Here is a 22,450-nt window from a genome sequence, read left to right as displayed (position 1 = left end):
TTGTTTGTAGTAACAGCATCTATAAAGAAAAAAAAACTACTTGTAACTTTTTAAGTGTTTACCTGACATTTTAACGAAAATTGTCCTGAGGAATATTTTTAACTTGGTAATAAATTTTGAGAATCGTGAATGCGACCTTTATCAAAATATTCTAAACGCAATCTTGTAATACGTATATGGGTTCTGATACAGAGCATGTGGCAAAAAATATTAAAACCTTCAAAATTAAAAAAAAAGTACCTACATATAACGAAAACAATAAGTTTTTGTGGGAAAAAATGTGTCAAACATGTAAGGCCTTAAAGTTATGAGCCGTGAATGGCATGGAAATCACATAAAAACTATTATTGAAAAAAGTTTTATTAGTATAAAAAAATCCAGAAACTCCCAATCAGTGCCGATAAATTTGATAAGTAATTGCTATAGTCTTTAAATTTTTTTCAAAATAGTCGAGGCTATCAATCATTAGACAAAAATTAGTTTAAAAATACAGAAGAAAGAGTGATGAATTTATTATGACGGGTTAATACAGCTTATATCTTTTATGCACAGAATAACTATAAAATGAGTTGGTGCATCACTGAACCTTTCATAATTGTGATTGTCAATTTCAAACTGTCATTTGTGTACTGTCAAATGTATTTACACTGCTTTCTTTCTAAATTCCATTTACTATTGTCGTGTAAATTAGAAATTATTTAATTTGGCAAAGCAAAATGAATTGTTTTGAAAACGTGTCTTTACCAAACTGTGTCTGGTTCGATGGCGGCGACAAACGGAACACTTTGGCTTCTATATTTGCAGGTGTTTTGGTGCGTATACATTGTGATTCATTCAAAGAACTTTCATCTAAGGATGATACATCGTTATCTATTGTCTAAAAATCAATAAATGTTTGAATTAAATCTTTAGGTTTAATTGCTTCTTACATCAATTATTACAGTATAAACTTTTGCTTTATCAAATCCTTTATTGGTAATTGTTTGCAATCGTGTTCATAAGTTTACTTTCTAAAGAAAATCTAATCGAGAACAAAAATTTAAACATTATATACTATATATAAGAAATAATATGAACTTAACATTACAACCAACTAAATTTTCGCACATACATATACGGTAAGACCCATTTTGAACAACCGAAAATAACATTGTACTGTATTCATATATATTTTTTTTAATATTTCGTCAATGCTTCGTCTTTTTCGCTATTTTTTAGTATTTTTTATTTGTACACTGAATTATGTTTATATGACAAGTCATTGGACTTGTCATCTGAATGAGTATGGTTGGTAAAGGTATGTGTCTATGCATTGCATCAGATACTAAACTTGTAATATGGGTCGACACACTCAAACATCATACTTTGTTTCTTGCCTACCATGTGAAGTTAAGAACTACTAAAAGGAATACTGTTAGTTATGTTGCTCTGAATAATGAAGATTTTTATAATGTGTTATCCAGTGTCATCTATGATAAATGATGATTTATTATAAAAAAATCAGAATAGATAAATAATATTGGATAATGTCATGCTTTTATGATTCATGTATTTTATAAAAGATTTCTAGAAACTAGCAGTTGATAGTTACGGTAAGGTCATGTCTTATGGAGTGGAGATGTTTTACAGAAAAGCATGAATAAAAATTAGCATCAGAAAAGATTGTTTAGAAAAAATGGAGATTTGATCCACAATTTTCTAAAATCACATAAAACCAATTAGTGGCAAAGTTCAATTGTAGTCTGAGCCATTTTCCATAGTTTGGATTTTTTTTTGTATGCTAAATTATGGCATCATTAATTTTTTACTATAATGAGAAATATTTTTGAGTGTTTGCAAAAAATAAGTAAGAGAAGTTATTGTACACATTTGAGCAAATTACATGTTTGTCTGCCAATATAGATTTATAAAATTCTTTTGTTATTTTATCTAATACTAGCTGTACTACTGCTACTTAGAATTTAACAAAAACAATATTTGCTTTATTAAGTTTATCTTATTCAATTATTTAAAAAAAAATAGCTAGAGTAAGTTAGTCCTTATTTCATCTGCTACAAGACAGTGTTAGTCCCCTCAAAATTGGTTCAGCCATTCCAGAGACTAGCTGGAACAGAAATATGGTCCGGCAAAAATGAAAAAAAAAATGTAACTGGCATATGTACTGTACATATTCACATGCATGAAGTAAAAAGAGATTATTTTAATGTTACAAACAGATATTCAAATTTTATTTATTTGTATAGATAGTGTGTTTGAAGATGTAAATCACATAAGATTTGTGAACTAAACAATAGAGGAGGTAGGCAAATGTTAGTTGTCTGTTCTTAGATATCTCCCATTTTTATACAGTGACTACTTATGTGCCTCTGCAGTTTTGTAGTGAAATAATTATTACATACCTTATTTTATACCAATTGGTTTCACCTTAAATGTATTTTTATTCTAATGTCATTACTATGGTATATTACAGTTTTTTGCTGGATGGTGGTTCATAATTGATGCAGCTTCGGTGTACCCCGGGGATCTTCCAAATGCGGCCCATGTTTGTGGAGTTATGGCCACTTTATCCCTAGTGATGGTCAATTCTGTCTCCAATGCTCAGGTGAGTTTCAAATCAATTTTTTAAATTCAAGACATCCACATCATATATGAAGCCAATAGATGCTCACTGTAAGGCATAAGCCTCTCCCAATGATTGTCTATCACCAGTCTTGTGCTGTCTGTATTGAGCGACTTTCTATGGCCTTGATAATGCCTTCAGCTCACCTGTTAGGTGTGTACTCATGTTGTATCTACCCGACTATTTGGTACTGATATTATTTTAATGTATTTGTCAAAATATTATTGAAAGAATTATATATTATATATATGAATGTTAAAATATAATATGTGAATGGTTATAGTGATTTAACAGGAGGTGCAAAAGAAATATTACAATGTGAATGTGCCTTAAAAATCTTATAGCATTCAATAGTTTTTAATTGATCGAAATGTGTGATATGTGGTTTGTTGATTCATTTACATGGTTGACATTATAATGTACACATAAAAATTGTTTAATTTTATTTAAAAGTGCAACTGTTGAGTTTCGGGCTGGCTCTTGTCAACAGATCAGGGGTGGTAGTGGTAGTGGTAGTGGCTGAGCCGGTGGTAGCTCACAGTTTGTAATGTTTAAATTATCAACAATTCAAAAGCATGTGTAAATGACTATTTGAATAAAGATATTTTGAATTTAAATTTAAAGAAGTTATCAATAAAAATATTAGCAGGTACAGTCTTTTTTATCTGATCATTGAAAGATATGCAAGCATCTAGTACACATTATGTAGTAACTGGAAAAATGTCATCTCTGTATGTGTTCAAGGTATCGTCAGTGAGAGAAGCCATTTTGAATCAGTACATCTCAGAAAATTTGCTTATTTTCAGACTATGAAGTATAATGGAATGAATTATGTTTTAATAATTCTTTGTTATTTTGTAGGATTCCGAGCTGTTTTCTTTATAAGACTTTTTATGCAGTTTCTGTCAAACACACAAAAACTTGTTTGAGCGTGTTTATAAAATGATTGTAATGATTTAATTTTGCTAAAGTTGTGACAACATATTGTTGTTTTCAGGTGCGCGGTGAAACTTACACTGGTGGTTGCATGGGCCCACGAGGTGCTCGTCTTTGGTTGTTCCTTGGCTTCGTTGTTGGCTTCGCCTCACTCATCGCAGCTTGTTGGATATTATTTGCCAACTATGTTAATGCTGGTGAGTGGACATACTTATTAGAAGTAACCATGAATAATTAATTTTAACTCATGCACAAATTATTTGATTACATTGATTAATTGAAGTTACTGGTTCCATTGGCAAGCTCGAGAAGCTATGGAGATGGTTACCTCGGGGTTTCCCTATGAGAACGAATTAGGAATAAGGAAATCATAGCCCAGTGAACAGGTCTCATAGCGCGCAGAACAGATGGCTGCTGGCGTGAGTGCTCTGAGTGGAGACCACGCACTGGCAAGCATAATGTAGATCCACTTACAAGGTAGATAGGTGACTTTATTAAGCTCATCACGAAACACTGGATTAGGTTGCTTTTAACCGATTTTATTGGAAATTTTAGCAGAGATTTCTGATCAGCAGTGGAATTTCTAAGACTGAGATGATGTTTTATTTACTTGCAGAGAATGCTTAAACAACGCTTTATTAGATTATGTGGTAGACACTATGTCATCTCATATAGAGGCTAAGCATCTCTAGTACTATGCCTCTACAAAATCGGTAAAGACGATAATGCTGATCATCGTATTTGTCATAGGATGTTCTCTGCTGGACATAAGCCTCAACCACTTAATCCCAAATGGACCCGTGAGAAGAAGCTTGCATACAAGGTCTTATGATGAATTTAGGTCGTCTGTGCATAGAGGATGTTTGTTCTAGTCTGAAATGTCTTGATGAAATTATTTTTGTGTGGTCTCCATTTTAGAATATTAAGGCGTCAGCGGTCATCTATTCTTTCCAAAATGCATCCTGGGCATTGCCACTTCAATTTACAATTCAGCTGAGCGAAGCTGGTTACTTTCATTAAATGCAGTGAACAAATATTTTTAATACAAAAAATTAAAATTAATGATTTTTTGGTGCATTTAGTTCATAGAGCTTTTATGTGAATTGTATGATATACTTTGAAACATTTATGAATTTTGATATTATGGTTTTGTCTTTTAATTTTTTTTCAATTTTAGGCAGCAATAAGCACACATGGCCAGGAGTGAGTTTGTTTATGCAGAATGCCTTCATCTTCGCCGGTTCGCTTGTATTCAAATTCGGACGTACTGAAGATGTTTGGGGATAAGCTGTGCGAATATTAAATATTATCTATGGTCACCGTTTCTTTAATAACTAATTATGCTATGTTCACTTCGAAATATTTCCTTTATGTACGAATCTTAATTTGCCTTTGTGCTATTTGATGTATACTCGATTTGTAGTATTTGAATAGGTTATGTGTTTAAAGATGTTTATGTTTTATTTGATATTAATGGATTATGTTTTAGAAAGAGTGCAAAACAATTCGCGTTCTATAACAATAATTTAAATATAAGTAATTGTAAAATTGTGAGATAATTTGTATGCAAAGTAATGTTGAAAGATTCCCTAAAGATACAGTGTGGCGAACCATGATAAGACATGGCTGGTTTCTGTACGTTTCTTATGCCTAGAACTTCAAACCAACATCAGTGAAACATTATTTTCTCCCAAAATTATTACAGATAAGTAATAAAGTCAAGGAAGAATTAAGTTATTTATAAAAATATGTCTGGTTAGGTTTCTATGTATCTACTAATTGCTTGAACTTTATTTTGACCTAAGATTATTACAGGACAGCGAAAAAAAAACAAAAAGACCATGTAATCTATTATATATATACATATATATATTTGTGTATACATATATATATTTGTATGTATATACATTTTTTTGTTACTTGGTTTTGAATAGATTCAAAGGTTCTTCGAGACGCATTTTTGACACACAATGTTAATAAAGACGACAGTTGTTTTGTACAAAAACGTAGTTTAGTCGATAGATGTCGCTTCGTCAAGTTGTAACATTGAAAATTTAAAGTAACTAAAAAATATTTGACGAGTGTCAATTCAGACCGAGATCTCGTGGCCCTTGGGTTTACTCTATGGAGCGTCACTGTAAGAGATCGGCGGCCTGCAAAAAAAGCGGTCTTAGGCTAGACGGACTCTGTGTCCTGCCACCTCGAAACCGTGAAATCTGCAAATGCCATTTGGACATCAGTGACAGCCTGGTCACAAAAAAAAACTTTATATGACTGTCATAAAAGCTTATTTTTTTCTATATTTCCTTGGTGACGCGTTTTTATATGTTGAAAATAGTTGTCAAAATTTTATTAACATTTATTTTTGCACGATGTAATGAATAATTATATTTCTAATTTAATTTAACAACGAGCTTAAGTTTTAATTGCGGTGCAACTAGGCAGAAACTGGCCATGTTATTTAATCAGTAGATTATTGTAAAATAACAGATAATAAATACTATTTTAATTTATCTCCACATGTAATTTCTCGTGGAGAAAATGTCATTAAAGAAAATCTTCAATTATTTTCACTAACTGATTAGTAGTAAATAATTTATAATGTTAAATTCAGATTATTTATGAATATATTTACATTAAGAAACTGACGTGATGGCACTTTTTTGAATTAAAAATATATTAAATAAATCATTGTGTATTATTTGAACTTTTTTAAGGAATTATGTAAATTTCTACATAACCTGTTACAAATAAATAACGTTTATTTCATTTTTGTTGTATAAATCTATTGAATTACAATTAAGAATGTTTTTTTTTTATTTCATAAAGTACAAATAGATATTTAAAATAAATCAAATACTATAAAACTTTGCGATAACAAAGCTACTAATGTTAACAAATAATTTATTTATTGTAAAATATTTACGAAAAAACGGTTTTTTGCCACCATGTTGGTAGGATTACTAAAACTACTCTTTGGTAGAATCTACTGACTGGTAGTTATATATATAAATTTTAGTAGATATTATTGTTGTCTCCGTTGACGCATGATCTGCCGCCTCTTCCATCTGGAAGGCATAGCTGGTCTGCTCCGCAGTTCCCGTTCCTGTATTGGCATACGTTGGTGTAGTTTGGACAGTCCTCAGGTGCTACGGCGACCCCATATAACCTCCTCGTTGCGGCCGCTATGGGCAAGCGGCCTTTGACTTGAGTCGCTGTATCTATATATTCGATGTTTAATCTGTGAAAATAATGAAATTAATTAAAAATGCAATATTTATTAAATTAAGAATAATTTCTCAAGGTTTTTTTATTTAATACCTAAGCTGTATATATACCATATTTTTGTGGGAACGTAATTTTTAAAATATCGATAAATTATCAGTGAAACAATGAAAATAGAAAATAAAAAAAAGTTAATAAATTTTAGTAAACTGTAATATTATTCCGTTATTTTAATGTTTCGGGATTATTTAATTAAATTTTCAAAGACATTGTTTTTAAACATTAAAAGATAATAATTAATGCCATTTTTTTCTCAAAATAGGTTAGATTTACAGCTATCGGGAAATAGCGCTCTTAAAAAAATAAGTTCTAAAAAGGGCCTGATTAAAAGTATGAAGCAACGTTTCTCACACAAACGATGAAAGAAAATATCTTAATGAAAGTAAATGTAAAAGAGTATCGTATATAAGAAGAAATTTACGAGTTTGATATGATCTATCTAATTTATTTACCAATTTGCATTCCGTATGGAACATCCATGCGGCTTAATTCGCATAACAATGTTTCGTTTTAGTTGATTGTTAGGATGTTTCATACTAACTCAAGGAGTACAACAGGACACCTAAAGTTCCTACTCGTGTATTCGTGTTAAAAGAACAAAACAAGCCTGCCAGTTGATCCCAATCATGATTAGAATCAAAATTTGATGAGTTCCTCCGATCTCATTTACAAGGACTAAATTTACTGAGATCACGATCCAGCAATTGCAGCGTAGAAGTCCTTTTAATAGGTGGATTGGACTGGTGATATCATGGGAAGATGTTGGATGAAGGCTGCTTTTGCTTTTTCCTTTTGGAAATCTTAAGGAGTGGGCTATGTCCAGCAATAGACGTCTTACGGATGAAATGATCATGGTGATGACGGTGATGACTCGAAAGGGCAATACTCACGTCCGCCAGTCAGTCCAATAGAACTTGTCTCCGTTGATAGCAACACCGAACGGATGCGAGCAGTTGGCAGCGATGGTCTCTCTTTCCATAGTGTCGATGCTCACGCATTTGATGCTGAACAGACCGGCGTCTGCGTAACAAAGCCTGTCTCCCCTCCAATCGATGGCCAAAGAGTTTGGCAGCTTCACGTCAGTTTGGTCTAGAAATACACCTCGCTGTGAACCGTCCATGTTAGCCCATTCGATTTTTGGGGCAGAGCGCGTCCAGTCTGACCAGAAGATTTTTCTGCAATAACATATGTAAAATTAATATCGCCCATAAGACATAAATATTACATAAAAATACTGTTTATTAAAATATTAACAATAATAGGTCGGGCGAAAAGTTCCTTTGCATGTTGTATGAAAATTATAGGCATTTAAAATTTTATTGCTCCGAATAATATATCACTCTAATGCAGCATTTATCTATCTATAATCTGTCCATAAACGATGCATTCCATTTTTTCCTTGATTAAAGTAAAATTAAAAAAAAATCTTCATTAGTCAGTGTCATTTTGACAGAAAAGAAAACAAATGAAAAATAATTCAATATACTATAAACTAAATTAACGAACTGTTTTTTTTTTAAACGTAACTCTTTTAATATCATCAAAATTATGTTTATAAAATAAATAGTACGATCGGAGATTTTCTTACATATATACAAAATTTATAAGAGACTTTTTTCGACCTATAATAATAACAAAAAAACGAATTGTTTAATTTCAATGTTTTAAAGCAATAATTCTCGGTCTTTTGGGATGACTCGATAAGAATACATAACGTGTCCTTTATTTCATAAGTATATGTATGGTAATTTCAGCAAATTTATTTAATATTAGATTAGTTTAATGATGCTTTAACTAATGGCGAAACTTCGTCACAATTTATTATTTGTTTCATTCATTAATCTCACTAATTCAACCGGTATATTACTGGTTACGAAAATTTACCCAAGTAAAAAAATAATATTAAAGAGTTTTTATTACATTTAATAATATTTTTTCTAAAATGATATTAAATAATTTCTCTAAATACGATTAGAGCAAGATATTTCTTCGTACTTTCTTATCGTCGGCAATGCTTATCCATTACAAATAGACTAAAGATTTATTTAGCTCAAAATAAAAAAAAATAAACAATGTAATTGAGTATTTAGAATAGTTTTTCTATTATTAATCTAATTCGGAACCTTTTGCATAAGCTATTATATGTGTGAGTTGAAAAGATTGACGATAAACATAATTACTGTCAAATTAAATTCCAAAGGAATTTTATATTGTACTTACCCTCTTTGGGGATGAACCGCAATACCACGAGGATTATTTATACCGTCCATAGAAAACAAAACTTTTCTTGTTTTTCTATCCAGATTGGCAACTTCTATTGTTAGTTTCTTGGAGTCCGTCCAGAATATGTTTCTTGCCGCCCAATCGATAGACAACCCTTCAGGAGTTTTGACATCTGCACACAATATATATTATTAAAAATGTAATCCCTCGAATCTAATTTTGAACTATGAGATGTTTAAGGTTTAATGTTTTATATACGCACCGTCTATTAAGAATTGTTCGAAACCCGAACCATCGTAAGAAGCTCTCTGAATGGAGTGACCTGCAACATCTGCCCAGTAGATCTTGCCAGTTAGACAGTCAACGTCGACTCCAACTGCGATCTGGTAAACGGCACTGTGCAGCGGCGTTGCGAAGTCTCTCGGCGACGTACGGAAGGGAACTCGAAAAACTGACGCCCCGTCACTGGCCACAAGGAAATTTCCAGCCTGTTTGGGGTTCAGCACGCAATTGCTTCCATTACCGCTGTATCCCGTATTACACTCACACTCGTATCCATCGCTAGTTTTAATACAAGCGGCGTGAACGTCACACATGTAAGGATTGTTCCTGCAACTCTGTTCAGGGTTGCAGACATAGCCGTCGCCGGTGAAACCGTCTCTGCAGACGCATTGGTACGATTGGTCGACCAGCGTGCAGATGGCGTCGACACTACAGTCGTGGGCTACGTCGCAAGTGTTGCCTTGGATAACGCACTGCGATATTCCGTCACCTTCGTAGCCCTGATCACAATGGCAGTAGCTGACGCTGATTGTGTCATCATAAAGGCAAGAGGCGTGTTCAGCGCAAACGGCACCGTTGCAAAGTTGTCCATCGGGGATGCAGGCGTCGTTCTGATCCTTGATGTAACCTTCGATGCATTGGCAGGCATATTCGCCGCTGCCGGGGTCGGGGCGGCATTCTGCGTGGTACTCGCAGTCGGAGTTATTGGTGCAGCTGAAGTTGGGGCGGCACAGGTAGCCGTCGCCGTGATAACCAGCCGCGCATACGCAGATGAGCTCGCCGGTGGCCGTGTCAATGCAGTGAGCATTGAGGCCGCAGGAACAGCTCGGCCCGGCCCTCTCGATGCATTCATACGCGTCACCTTCATATCCTTCTGGACATACGCACTGACCGTAGTACTGGCCATTAGGTTCATAAAACTCCGGAGACGGATTTGCGCACACAGCATTTGGCGGACAGTCGGAATCTGTTTCACATCTAACTGAAAAAAGGGATTAAGAATTTTAGAAATATAGGGTTCCAATCTCTTAGAGGTATAAAAGCTTTAAAGGGATATATGCATAGCTCCTATGTGACCAAAAAGTTTCAACTTTCTACTCCTATTTCCAATCACTAAGTACATTAATTTATTTTGCTATTGTAATATGACAGACGTCTGGCACTACAAAGTCTGCAGGGACAGATAGTAAATAATAATTAATTTTAATATGTAGTAGGCCGTATTTTGAAACGGTTTTTGTTGTTATTATCATTAAGTTATTTATTACTTTAGAAACCATAGATTTTTGAATTGGGTATACCATACATTAATTGTCAGCATATAAGCTATACATTTACCCCTTAATGCTTTTATATCTATAACAAATGATCCTGGGTATTAAAAAACGCTTAACTGTTTACCTATGTTGTTACTTTTACTTTTTTTCTTGAGATAATTATTTATGTTTCAGTCTAATTACGCAATTAATATTATTAAATAGAAAAAGTAATAAAAAACGATGAACTAATTGCAATTTGAACAAAAAAAAAGCGCAGAAAATTAAAAATTAAAAATACGAAAATAAATTTGGGATCAGCAATCAATCTGACTATCTAAATATATATAAAAATTTATTATTTTCAGAATATAACTAATCATCAATGTTTCCCAAAACAGATCGTTTCAATGAAGATAACAAGTCATGTTAAATCTATACAATTCATTTTAAAGTTTGATTGTACTTACTTCCTTGATCGGCATCCGGGTTTGGTTTTGAAGGATAGTCGTTATTGTTTCGGCATAAGTTATTACCCCTTTCGTCTCTAAAGTTTGAATAGCCAGGGGGACATCTGCAGCCATAGTCGTCACAGTTCGGCAGAACAAAAGATTCGTTGTAATCAGACTCAATTACTGTTGGTGCAGTAGGTTTGGTTGTGGGCGCTTTATCGGTCACTTCATACTCTTCCTGATCCGTGGTGTTTGGTGCTGATGGTGTAGTTTGAGGAGTGAAAAACGTGTTAGGATAGCTGGGGTAATCTCCAACGGTGGGTTTATAAACATAAGATGGTGAAGTAGGGTAACTGGAAGTGCTAGACGGATATGAAGACACTGTCGATTGTTGATTTAAATGAATAAGAAAGTCATCATCGTTATCGTCTGATGTAGTGAGAGGAGTAGGGTAACTTGGTCCACGGATGTATTCAGTAGACGATGGAATTTCCGGTGCATTTTGGGTGCAATAATATCCATCACCGATATACCCTTGGCTACATTGGCAACCGTAGCTATTAGTTTCTGTTATATAGGCGCAGTAAGCGTTGCGAGAACACCGATCACATTTATTCTCGTATGTTGGCCAGCATCTCTGCCCGTCTCCTGTAAATCCTGGATTACACATGCATATCGATTCTTCTTCAGAAATATCTACGCACTGAGCGTTAGGGTCACAATTTCTATCTCTGCATTGTGAAATTCTACTGCAAGAGATGCCGTTCCCTTCGTATCCCTCATGACATCTGCACTGGAAGCTACCATCAAGGTTGTAGCAGTCAGCATTTATGTCACAGTTATGTGTTCCGGTAGCGCATTCGTCTATATCCTCGCATTCGACTGTAGAATCATCACGGTATTGGCTCGAGAAGCCTGACTCACAGACACAGGCAAACGTATCTCCTTGCACTACACAAGTGCTGTGACGTCCACAGCTGTTCTTGCCTTCTATGCACGGGTCTTCTTTACCTAGAGGCACGATCTTGTTGCTTGTACCGTATCTGATAATATTTTCTCTCGACTCATAACCTAGGTAATTCTTAGCTACCTTCAAAGTCAAGGAAGCCTTGTCCTCGTCCGATGGAGGCAGATATCGGCAGGAGTTGAAAGTGAAGGTCTGAGATACTCTCTGCTCATATTTCTGCCCGGTAACTCTATTTGTGAAAGTGCGAACAGAATCGCTTCTCAACACACCTAACTCGATTAATGTGTATTGTTCCTCGTATTCGGAGATGTCTAGTTTAGTTCCAGCAGGTATGACGGGTATCGTTCCCCTGACGTCAGCTTCGAGCGTAATTTGGTCGAATACGTCATGACCTAGATATTCTTGATACACTGTTATTCTATCACCTGTTTCAGGGAAGTATATGTCGGCAGTGTGGTTGAATAGAGCGCCGGTCAACTGGTAGCCGTTTTTGGCTGAGCTGGATGGCTTGGCAAATAGCCATCCGATGACGCCTCCTATAACGCTCAGTTGAAGTAAGCTGTTGCCGAGTGAGGGCGGGGCTTGTGATAGAGCGGTGTAGGACCTTCCGTCAGCTACTACGACGTAGGCCTGTACGTCTACGTCGTTTAGATTTACTGCGTTGACTACGCCGTTGAGTTTACCGTGCACTCGTAATGGGACGTCGTCTTTGATGCACGATTTCCCGTTGCCATAGTAACCGTCTTCGCACTGGCAGCAGATGCCGGCCGGGTAGTCGACGCATCTCGCTTGTATGTGGCAGATACTCGGTCCGCTCTGGGCGCAAGTTTTGGATTCTTCCTCAATCTCGTCGTCGTTTTGATTGTACAGATCGGGCACAGCCACATTGCTGTCGGTTGGGATGTTGCCAACTCTGAACACGTATTTCCCTGGTTCGTGGATGTTGGACCATCTGAAAAGTATAATTAAGTTTTAATAATATGACAGATGTATACTCAGGACATATGAAAAAGTGATCATATAAAAGTCCGACTTAGTTTTAGGCTATTTCTAATGCTCTATATCTAATTGGGTTTTTCTTAATAGATCTTATTATTTTGTTTTATTTAACATACTTAGAAAAAACAAAATTGCCAAACTATACTAGAGTACTTAGATTTAATTAAATATTTCATATAGATAATGTGATCATATAGTATATGTTAATTTAAAATAAAGGGAGCTCATAAAAACAGTCCATTTTAATAATCACTTACAGGTGCACTGAATACGGTAAAAGTTATTCAATAATATTGCATATTATCACATTAAAAATCCTGTACAGGTATGTATCATCACATTTGTGGCAGCACAGTGGTAGAAGACTAAGACGCATTAGAGTCGCAGGTTCGATTCGCATGAGTATATCATTATTCACACTTTGTGCATTAATTATAAAGTATTGCCATTGTTCACAAACAAGTTTCCAGAGAATTGGCCACAGCGGCCTTTGCGTACCATAATACCAAACTGTGATCGCCAACTCGCCTCTACCAAGCGTGGTTATGGTATATTCCTTCAATTAAATCTTTGGGTGAGGCCTATGTCTTGCCGTAGGCGTCTAAGGGCAGAACCGACTACGTATTATCACATAATATCCTTTAGTACGTTTTTTATGACTTCTTGCATCACGAACTTCTTAAACGTTTGACGCCATGTTACTCTACAAAGGAGTTATTAATTTTATGCATCCTAGAGAAAAATGTAACAAGCTTATCTTTATCTCCAGCGCTGAACTTGTGTATATTGCTATTTTTTCTTATATTATCGTATTTTTGAACACATGATTAAGGTTTTTAAATATTGTTGTCTATAGTCATAATTGTTTTATGTAAATATAGAGCATACATCATCTTTTGCATATTTCAATCTGATGTATAAAAATAAATCAGATATTTCTTCCGACACTGCTCAAAGTATTGCCTGCTTGAAGTGGCAATGGGCAAGGCACAACGCTCGTGGAACGGATGGTTGTTGGGGTCAAAAGGTTTACGAGTGGTGACCCTAAGCCAGTAGAAGCAAAGGTAGGTACCCTAGGTTAACTGACGACGTGGTTAAGATTACGGGAAGTTACTAGATACAGGCAGAGCAATACCGGTCATAGTGGCGATCTTTGAGGATGGACTACACCTTGCAGTAGGCGTCATTGGTTGAAAAGAAGAAAACGAATCTTTGATTTTTTTACGTCACTAGTCTACCACTGTCCATCGCCATTATATGAACAAGAGCAATACATAAGTTTCTGACCAGTTCTTCTCAGAATCATTAGCATTTGGAGCAGGTGTTAGCTTACTATTTATAATATTAAAATAATTGACGATTGACTATAAAAGTGCGTGTAAATACCTATTTGAATATAGTTTGATTTTAATTAGAAATTATGAAGTAAACTTACGAAACAATGTTTCTGATCTGATGGCTGCCGGATCCTCTGAGTGTTAATAATCTTCCATCTTCAGCGACGAAACCAGCTTGGGCTTTGGCATCGGGAAGGCTGGTCTGTTGCCCTCCACTCTGTATCCACTGTATCTCGCGCTCCGGGTATATCAGCTCCACAAAAGATTCGGTGCCGTTGCTGATCACAGCCGCTTGGAAGCTGTTCTTCCGACCGCTTCGGTTCCCTGCGTACGTTACCTCCAACCAAGTAACGATGAACACACTTTTAGGTTCGAAGTCGTAGTACTCGTGGAAGTTATTCTGTACCGTCTCCTCTGCTTTGATCAGAACGTGGGGTTCGTCTGTCTCCCTATAGAATACTGTTCCGGTTTCTGTGGTGTCCACATTAGTGTAGAACGCAGCGATCGATGGATATGGAAGAGGGAATTCTGTATTGAGGAACGTCGGAAAGTCGGCCCTGAACGATAGCACGCCATAATTGTTTACCTGTTGGCAAAGAAGGTTCCATTTTAAAATTTGATAACATAATGTTTTCAAGTTGTGTTGAGTACTAATTGTATTTTAAATGATGCACAGTCTCTGTTTTACACAGTATTTGTGAAGTATATTAGAAATCGATCAAAGTTTAAAAATAAGGAAGATAATGTATTAAAAACTTCTATATCATTAGTAAAATAGCGAGTGTGGGAAAAATTTGGCTGGACCGAGACTGAGATAGTGAAACATGGTGGGCCTTGGAGCAGGCTTCTACTCGAACAGGTTTCACATATTGAATAACTTAAAAATTAAATTAAATAATAATTAAAATTTAATTAAATAATAACTAAAGTCAAATTCATTACATTATGATATAATTAATTAATATTGATATTTATCATAATGTTGTAATATGTATGGTATTAAATTAAATAAAGCTTTATTATTATTATTTTACTTTGTATGTGACTATTGCGATACAATTAAATTTATCCGAAATCAAAAAAATATTATATTAGGTATAATGTATTTATAATATTTAAACAATTAGGAATAAATACTTAAAGTGTTTTTATACAAATTAATACGACGATTCATACATTCGTTGAAAATAAGTAGAAGTAAATGAATTGCAAACAAACATATTGTATTACTTTCAAGTTAAGAAATATTGGTAAAAAGTTTACAACAATAATGTTTTCTATATGAGACAATAATCTTTTTAATTTGTGAAAAGTTATATATATATAGTATATATAATTTGAAATATACAGATTGGTTATAGGTGTAAAAGCCTTAAAGTGGTGAATTTATAACTCATTTCATTCATGTCTTGTAATCAACAATGTTTTATAAATAATAACATAATCATAATATAGTAAGAAAAAGCGAAAGTTCAAAATTTCTAAATAAAATTACTGTCAGGAGTTATTTTCCTGTTGCATTCCAATATAAGAAATAAACTAATGTACCATATTTTGTATGGATTATTGTACACAAGACATTTTGGAAACAGGTTAAGCGTTTTGCTGTAAAATAATTTAATGATTTAATGTTTTTAATTCACATAAAATTAATCACAGCAGACACAAACCAAAAGTAATTATAGATTTTGATATCTTATTGAATCTGGTTCAAATTAAAAATATGTTTATTCAAGTAGGCATTAATACGCGCTTTTGAATCGATGATTATTATTACAGTATTAGCAGAAAGTTACTACGGGCTTGGAACGCTGATCTATTGCAAAGAGCCGCCGAGAAACTTTACAGATGATCTTTTAAATGAAATTTAACATTTTTTTTTCATGTGCACATTATAATATCTAGATAAAAAGTAGATGAGTCATTTGTTGACTCATCATCTTTGATATGATAAAATTTATTTAATATTATACTTTTAATTTTAGATTTAAAGTAAAGAAACGAAAGATCTAAGATATCTTTTGTAACTTTATTATGTATATATATGTACCCATAGCTATGCAGGATTTGTTAACTTTTTGAACTTTTTGACAAAATTAAGGCGCTACGAGTTTATTTTTATTTATTGTATTTATCATAAGTCTGTAATTATTTTTAATATATGATTTTAAAATTTTTGATCGTAGCTATTATATTAAAACGGTTGACACAATTAAAATTTTTCTGATTTATTTCGATGTGAAATCATTTTTATTTCGTTCAATAGAATTTTTAACTGTTCCTATTTAGATTTTATAAACTGTCTTGGTATCATATTTGAAAAAATTTCGTATATATCTTTTGTCTGTTATTATCTGTTACCCGTACCTTAAAAAAAATTATAATATTTAGTCAATTGTTCATGAGCGAAATACAAGTAGGCATACAAAAGATCGTGAATACGCTCGGTTTATGTAATTCCCAGCGAGTTATCGACACGACAATGTTTAGGCCTGTATATGCCTATGACCCCTTGTGAGATAGCCTATCTAAAGGTATGTACACATGAGCACTCAGAGGTCTCGACTCTTGCTTAACACGAAGATAACGTCGCCGCTCTTCAAAACTTCTAACGACATGTTTGTGAAGACTTTAACGAGATATTACTTAATGATTTGTTTTTAAATCAAATATTTGAGAGAAATTCATTCAGGAGATGTATCGATTATGGAATAGTCATTAACTAAATATATTTTATTATTTGTGTACATGCTCTGGATTTATCTATGAGACGGTATCAGGTATAAGGATATCCGTAGATCTGTAACAATGATGATGATACAAAAGATGTAGCCTTGCGGATTTGCAACTTGAAATGGCAGTGAGCAGACCATATAGTGATTAGATCAGATGGCCTTTGAGGCATTAGAGTGGAGACTACATTAACCGAAGATCTGGATACATGCCTTATCCAACTGGTGTCTTTGAAAATCCATGGAAAAGCCTATGAGCATCCTCTTGTTAAAACAATTATGATTTTTATACATCGGTTTTCGATTCCCTACTTGATGACCACCCTTACTATTTTACATTGATAAATATATAAATTCATTAATGGTTGTTAAAAAGAAAGCGTTGGTAATAAGACCGCCAATTGTGCTTCCTCTTTAACATAATATATAATGGTCTATTTCAGTTTACTGCGTCTTAGTGATGTAAAGAGTTAAATATATAAATGGATGTTCTCTTTGGGTTGTACTTTTCAACCGATGGAGAGCTAGGCATTTCCCAAAGATCGTCATGATGACCGTTACGTTTACGTTATTAAAATTAAGGAAATACGTATTTAAATTGTTTAGGGTTGTACTAGCTGTATGCTGGGTACACAGACAGGTCATCGTGACCATCTTTGGAGAAGGTTTATGCCTTGCAGTGTGCGTCTATTGGCTTATATGAATGAAAAAATAATAAAGACTATCTATTCAGTACTATCATAAGTCGAGTCAGTCATATACAGCGCGATGGGTAACAAGTGTAAATCTTTTTTTTCGAAATCGTAATAATAATATACTAGGAAATAGCGTTTTCAATATTCGTAATCTTCTTTTCCTTTCAGCTCCTAATCGCTCACTACGAGACATAGGCTTCATTAAAAATATCTATGGCAGAATATTCCACAACCGCCACGCTTGGCTTAGTACATTAAGGACTCTGCTGTCCATCCTAGTAACTTGTTTGTGACCAGTGGTAATCCTATATAACTATTGAACAAAGTGTGAATATATAAATTTGCTTCCAGGAAATCGAACCTGGTACCTACAATTGCAAGTATCAGTCCTATACCGCTAAGATACGACTGATATATACGCAATGCTACATATTAATATTACTTATTGTTTACTATGTGTTTCTGTAGACTTTATATTGCTAGAAGTTATTGACCTGTGGCATTTAAGTATAAAAATATGTATTAATGCACTATATGTAAGAATGATTGCTTCATACAGGTTTATTGAAAATAGGTAATGATAAAAGCTATAAATTCATTTACTTGTAGCTTTTACACCAATCAACGTGTATAGATAGGTTTAATTTCACAAGGTCGTAAATGAATTCGTTAAATGTTGTACAAATCGGCGCAGTCAGTGACCGTGCCGCCCTCTCGCCCACTTGCACTTCCGGCCGATGCAGTGTGCACGCTGCCTTATCTCGTTTGCAAATTTAAACATTCTGCGCATGTTTAAGATAAACATTATCAATGTTGCAACATTCACAAAATACAAATTCAGATTTAGCGACTCTTTATATATATATTTTTTATTTGATAACAGGACGAAGGACAAATGGACACCGACAATAGTGATCAAAAGATAATAACCAAATATAACACTGAAAATTTATAACAAAGCTGTTATAACTGAAACAATCCATAACAAATATTATATTTCAAAGTTTAGTTTATTTCTTGAACTTATATGTAAATTAAATAATGAGAGTTTCACAATCAAAGCGTTTAGATAAAAACTTTTTTATCGTCTTACTTTAAAAAAAAACTGAACTGAACCGCTCTACCACTTATTAGATAGCTGTACTTAACGTATCAAGGCTTCACGGTTCCTGACGAACTTAGAATAACACAGATATTGTTATAACACATTATGTTAATAACTAACAGTGTATTTTATAACTAAACTAGCTGATCCCGCAAACGTTCTTTTGCAAAAAAAAATAAGTTTTTTAAGGGTTAATAAAGGGTTGATCATAGAGGGGTGAAAATTTAGGGTTTTATGTATTTTTGTATGCTGTATCATAATAAAATAAAAACCCAAAAAAATTAACTAAAAAAAAAGAAGTGGGCCATCCTTAACACTTAGGGGTATGGAAAATAGATAGTAGCCGATTCTCAGACCTACTGAATACGCATATAAAATTTGGTAAAAATCGGTCAAGCCGTTTCGGAGGAGTACGGTAACTAACATTGTGACATGGAAATTTTATAAATTAGATAATTAATGTGTAACCAAAATGGGTGCAGCACAAATTAAATTAATATAGATAATCGTAGTCGTTGCAATCTATAGATGCTCTTTGTAAGGTATAGGCCTCCTCCAACGATATCTACGGGGTGATATACCATAATCGTCACATTTGACAGGCGGGTTGTATATTACAGTATTATGGTAAATCCCATATTCTGGAAACTTCTTTGTGAACACTGGCACTCCTATATAATTAATGTAAAAAGTGTGATTTATATAAAATTGTACAAAGGGAATCAAAACCATAAGTTACGATCGTAATTCTCAGTCTTTTACCGCTGGGATACCACGGCACCATATCGACAACATAGCTTGTAGTGTTCTTTTAAAATGATACAGTAAGTAATATCAATGAATTAATATAAAATGCTTGTAATTTTTTGTAAATAATACATTCTGAACTTTATTTATTTATGTATGCTTTGTCTATATAAGAGATTGGGTTGTGATCCATCAATAAACACCGGACTTGCTGTAAATGTATGGTAGAGGATTATGTACAGCAGTGAACACATAACGGTTGTTATTTTTATATATTACTTTTTGATTTTAGTTATGATTAGTGTACAAATATGTATATTTTTCACTCCACAAATATAAGCGAAATTATACAATAGTAATAGTACAGTATGTTTTTCATTCCACAAATATAAACGAAATTATGCAATAGTAAAAGTAACACTTTGAAATTGTAATTTTTTTCACATTAAACCTAGACTTCTTTCTGAAATCAGAGTCTTTATGAAGAATAGCAAGATTTGAATTAGTTTATGCTATTTCTGCAATATATTGTATATTGATATAATTGATTTGTATATTTTTGCGATAATTTCTGAACATACCGTTTCCTGACTTCCTTGTTTTATTTATGAAAATTTACTAAAATTAGATTTATAAATTACTAACTATTGTGATGTATAACGGCAAATAAAAAATTGTAACAATGTATCGGTATACATAAAATCGTTTGACGCAAGGCAAATTAGGACAACAGACAAATAAATCAACAGATTAACAAAACAAAAACTAATATTTGATCCTTATTTACTATAAATGTTCTAAATAATTATTGATATCGTTTCCTTATAGCGCCGGAAACGATTTATTATTTGAAAGAAGTTACATTGAAATCGTCTTATGGTCTTATGGTAGGATAAGAAATCCAAACGAGTCCATTTTTTTTGGAAATTTGTATGATATGCTCATCTATTATGACTTCTCTTCATTTTTAAATAAATCTATACTTCCAAACATGTCCTGATCTGAGAAAGACCATTCATATACTCTGTAGATATGTTATTTGTGATTAATTTCAAAACGTTTTTGATAATTTGACTTAAAAAAGTTTTTTCTGCTTATTTTAATGTCACTTACATTCATTATTTATAAGTTTAAAAAATCATAATAATTGGGGGACCGGAAAGTAATGCCGTTTCTCATGTCGATATTTGATTGTCATTTGGTAGCTCATTGAAGTCGTTGTGCACGAAGTCTCGTGGAAGTCGTTGTACACTAGATGGAAAAAGGTTGTTGATAACGAAGGTGAATATATTGTTGACGAAAAATAAAAACTTGTTAAAATATAGTCGTGTGAATTTAACTTAAGAAAGCGACATTACTTTCCGGTTCCCCTAATAATTAGTTGACTTTAACTTAGTTTTAAATATTTCACGATTTAAGTTAGTAAATAAATAGACAGACTTAGTAAACACCGTATGCATATGTATGGGCAAAAAATTCGGAAAATTGAACGTAAATGAAAAAACAAAGGCATAAACGTAGAATATAGATCATAATAACAAACAAAAACTTTATGCTAGGGCTTTTTCTTTTAATCAACCAAGGAGATCAAATTTAAGGCAATTACAATTAAAAAAAAAAAACCTAAAATAAGTGTCGTATTTTGTGGTTAAATAAAAATAATAAATTTAATACCAAAAATGATATAAGTAATAATTGGAATTTTTTTTTAATTTTCACTAAACGAAGAAGGTTCTTTTCGAAACAATTAATAAAAATATGCGAAATAGTGTTTTTTTGGGTTTTTCATATAAAACACAGAAATAATAACACACCTGTCAATAGTTGTCAAATATAATGCTAATAACCTAAAAAAGCATTACAAAGGAAATGTCAAATTATTACTAGCCTTGTTGAAATTTAAAACCAATTTATATTTGTTTTTTTTATTATTAAGACATTAAACCAATGATGGAACTAATCATTAGTAAATACGCGTTATTTGTTTTTTTTTATTAGACTACGAATAGCCAGTTATTTATATAATAGTCTTTAAATGTAGGTAGATGTAAAATAATTTAAAAAAAAAAACTTACAAATATCGTTTCGTAACTCTCGCCGTAGAATTTTATGGGAACTTTAAGATTGACTTCTGGCGACGGCACTTGACCCCTGGGCAGCGTCTGATCCAGCGAAGGACCAAAAGGGTAGAACTGGTCACGCGTGACTGCGCAAACGCAGGTCACCAGCGCCAGTAGCCGTGCAGTCGTCCACATGACGACGTGTTCGGAACCAAACTAGCTCGCCCCGACTGACGACCGGGTGGCGGTGACCAACTCAGAGTAATAAACAATCAGACGCATCAGTCAACGTTAAACGCTTCTATGTTATATCTTCTAAATTATATGAACAATTTCATATTATATTTATAAGCAGTAAACGAAGTAAAACCACTATATTTTGTACTACGATATAATATGTGCGAAATAAGATATCTGTTGTATATTTTAAACTACCTTTTATACTTTAAAGTTATTGGTTAAAAAGGGTTCAAGGTTCGTGTAAAGTCAAATTATTGACTTTTTAAATGTGTTTAAACTGCATTCATTTAAAATATTAAAATATATAAAATAAAGCTATGAATGAGACAAAGGGAAGAAGATTATTGTTTTTAATGTATGAAAACATATTACCAATTTTAAATGTCATGTATGCTATTACTTATACATTAAAGTTATTAATTAAAAAAGACAATCATCTATTACAGTTTAATTATATTATTTGTATTTCTTCTTTTATTGCGTAGAATAAAATTAAATAAATTAAAAATACATT

The 22,450-nt window shown here is 33.3% G+C and overlaps 2 protein-coding genes across 2 annotated transcripts; one reads left to right on the top strand and one right to left on the bottom strand.

Annotated features, from left to right (window-relative positions):
* The first annotated feature begins 621 nt into the window (after nucleotides 1-621).
* On the top strand, nucleotides 622-5,391 carry LOC137932829 (transmembrane protein 50A). Its single transcript, XM_068776504.1, has 4 exons — nucleotides 622-812; nucleotides 2,471-2,602; nucleotides 3,618-3,753; nucleotides 4,734-5,391. Exons 1-4 carry the CDS (start codon nucleotides 717-719, stop codon nucleotides 4,841-4,843), a joined length of 474 nt encoding a protein of 157 aa, XP_068632605.1. The 5' UTR covers nucleotides 622-716; the 3' UTR covers nucleotides 4,844-5,391.
* Nucleotides 5,392-6,173: 782 nt separating this feature from the next.
* Nucleotides 6,174-21,935, bottom strand: Ndg (Nidogen). The gene is made up of 7 exons (XM_068776300.1): nucleotides 21,712-21,935; nucleotides 14,456-14,943; nucleotides 11,073-12,973; nucleotides 9,327-10,328; nucleotides 9,062-9,236; nucleotides 7,732-8,016; nucleotides 6,174-6,797 (listed from the first exon to the last, which is right to left on the bottom strand). The coding sequence occupies exons 1-7, from the start codon at nucleotides 21,889-21,891 to the stop codon at nucleotides 6,572-6,574; spliced, it is 4,257 nt and encodes a 1,418-aa protein (XP_068632401.1). The 5' UTR covers nucleotides 21,892-21,935; the 3' UTR covers nucleotides 6,174-6,571.
* Nucleotides 21,936-22,450: the final 515 nt, after the last annotated feature.

The sequence above is a fragment of the Battus philenor genome, unplaced genomic scaffold, assembly GCF_028537555.1.
Source record: "Battus philenor isolate CCGP_79_NKW_IND1 unplaced genomic scaffold, ilBatPhil1.0.hap1 SCAF_12, whole genome shotgun sequence".
Lineage (NCBI taxonomy): Eukaryota > Metazoa > Arthropoda > Insecta > Lepidoptera > Papilionidae > Battus > Battus philenor.
The sequence above is the reverse complement of the archived record's forward strand: the minus strand, read 5'-3'. Positions and strand labels throughout refer to the sequence as shown.

Coding starts and splice junctions, on each gene's coding strand:
- LOC137932829 (XM_068776504.1), top strand. CDS start 717: ATGAATTGTTTTGAAAACGTGTCTTTACCAAACTGTGTCTGGTTCGAT. Junction 813..2,470: donor CTATATTTGCAGGTGTTTTG/GTGCGTATACAT, acceptor GGTATATTACAG/TTTTTTGCTGGATGGTGGTT. Junction 3,754..4,733: donor TGCCAACTATGTTAATGCTG/GTGAGTGGACAT, acceptor TTTCAATTTTAG/GCAGCAATAAGCACACATGG.
- Ndg (XM_068776300.1), bottom strand. CDS start 21,891: ATGTGGACGACTGCACGGCTACTGGCGCTGGTGACCTGCGTTTGCGCA. Junction 10,329..11,072: donor CCCGGATGCCGATCAAGGAA/GTAAGTACAATC, acceptor CCCTTTTTTCAG/TTAGATGTGAAACAGATTCC. Junction 6,798..7,731: donor TATTGGACTGACTGGCGGAC/GTGAGTATTGCC, acceptor TTATTTTCACAG/ATTAAACATCGAATATATAG.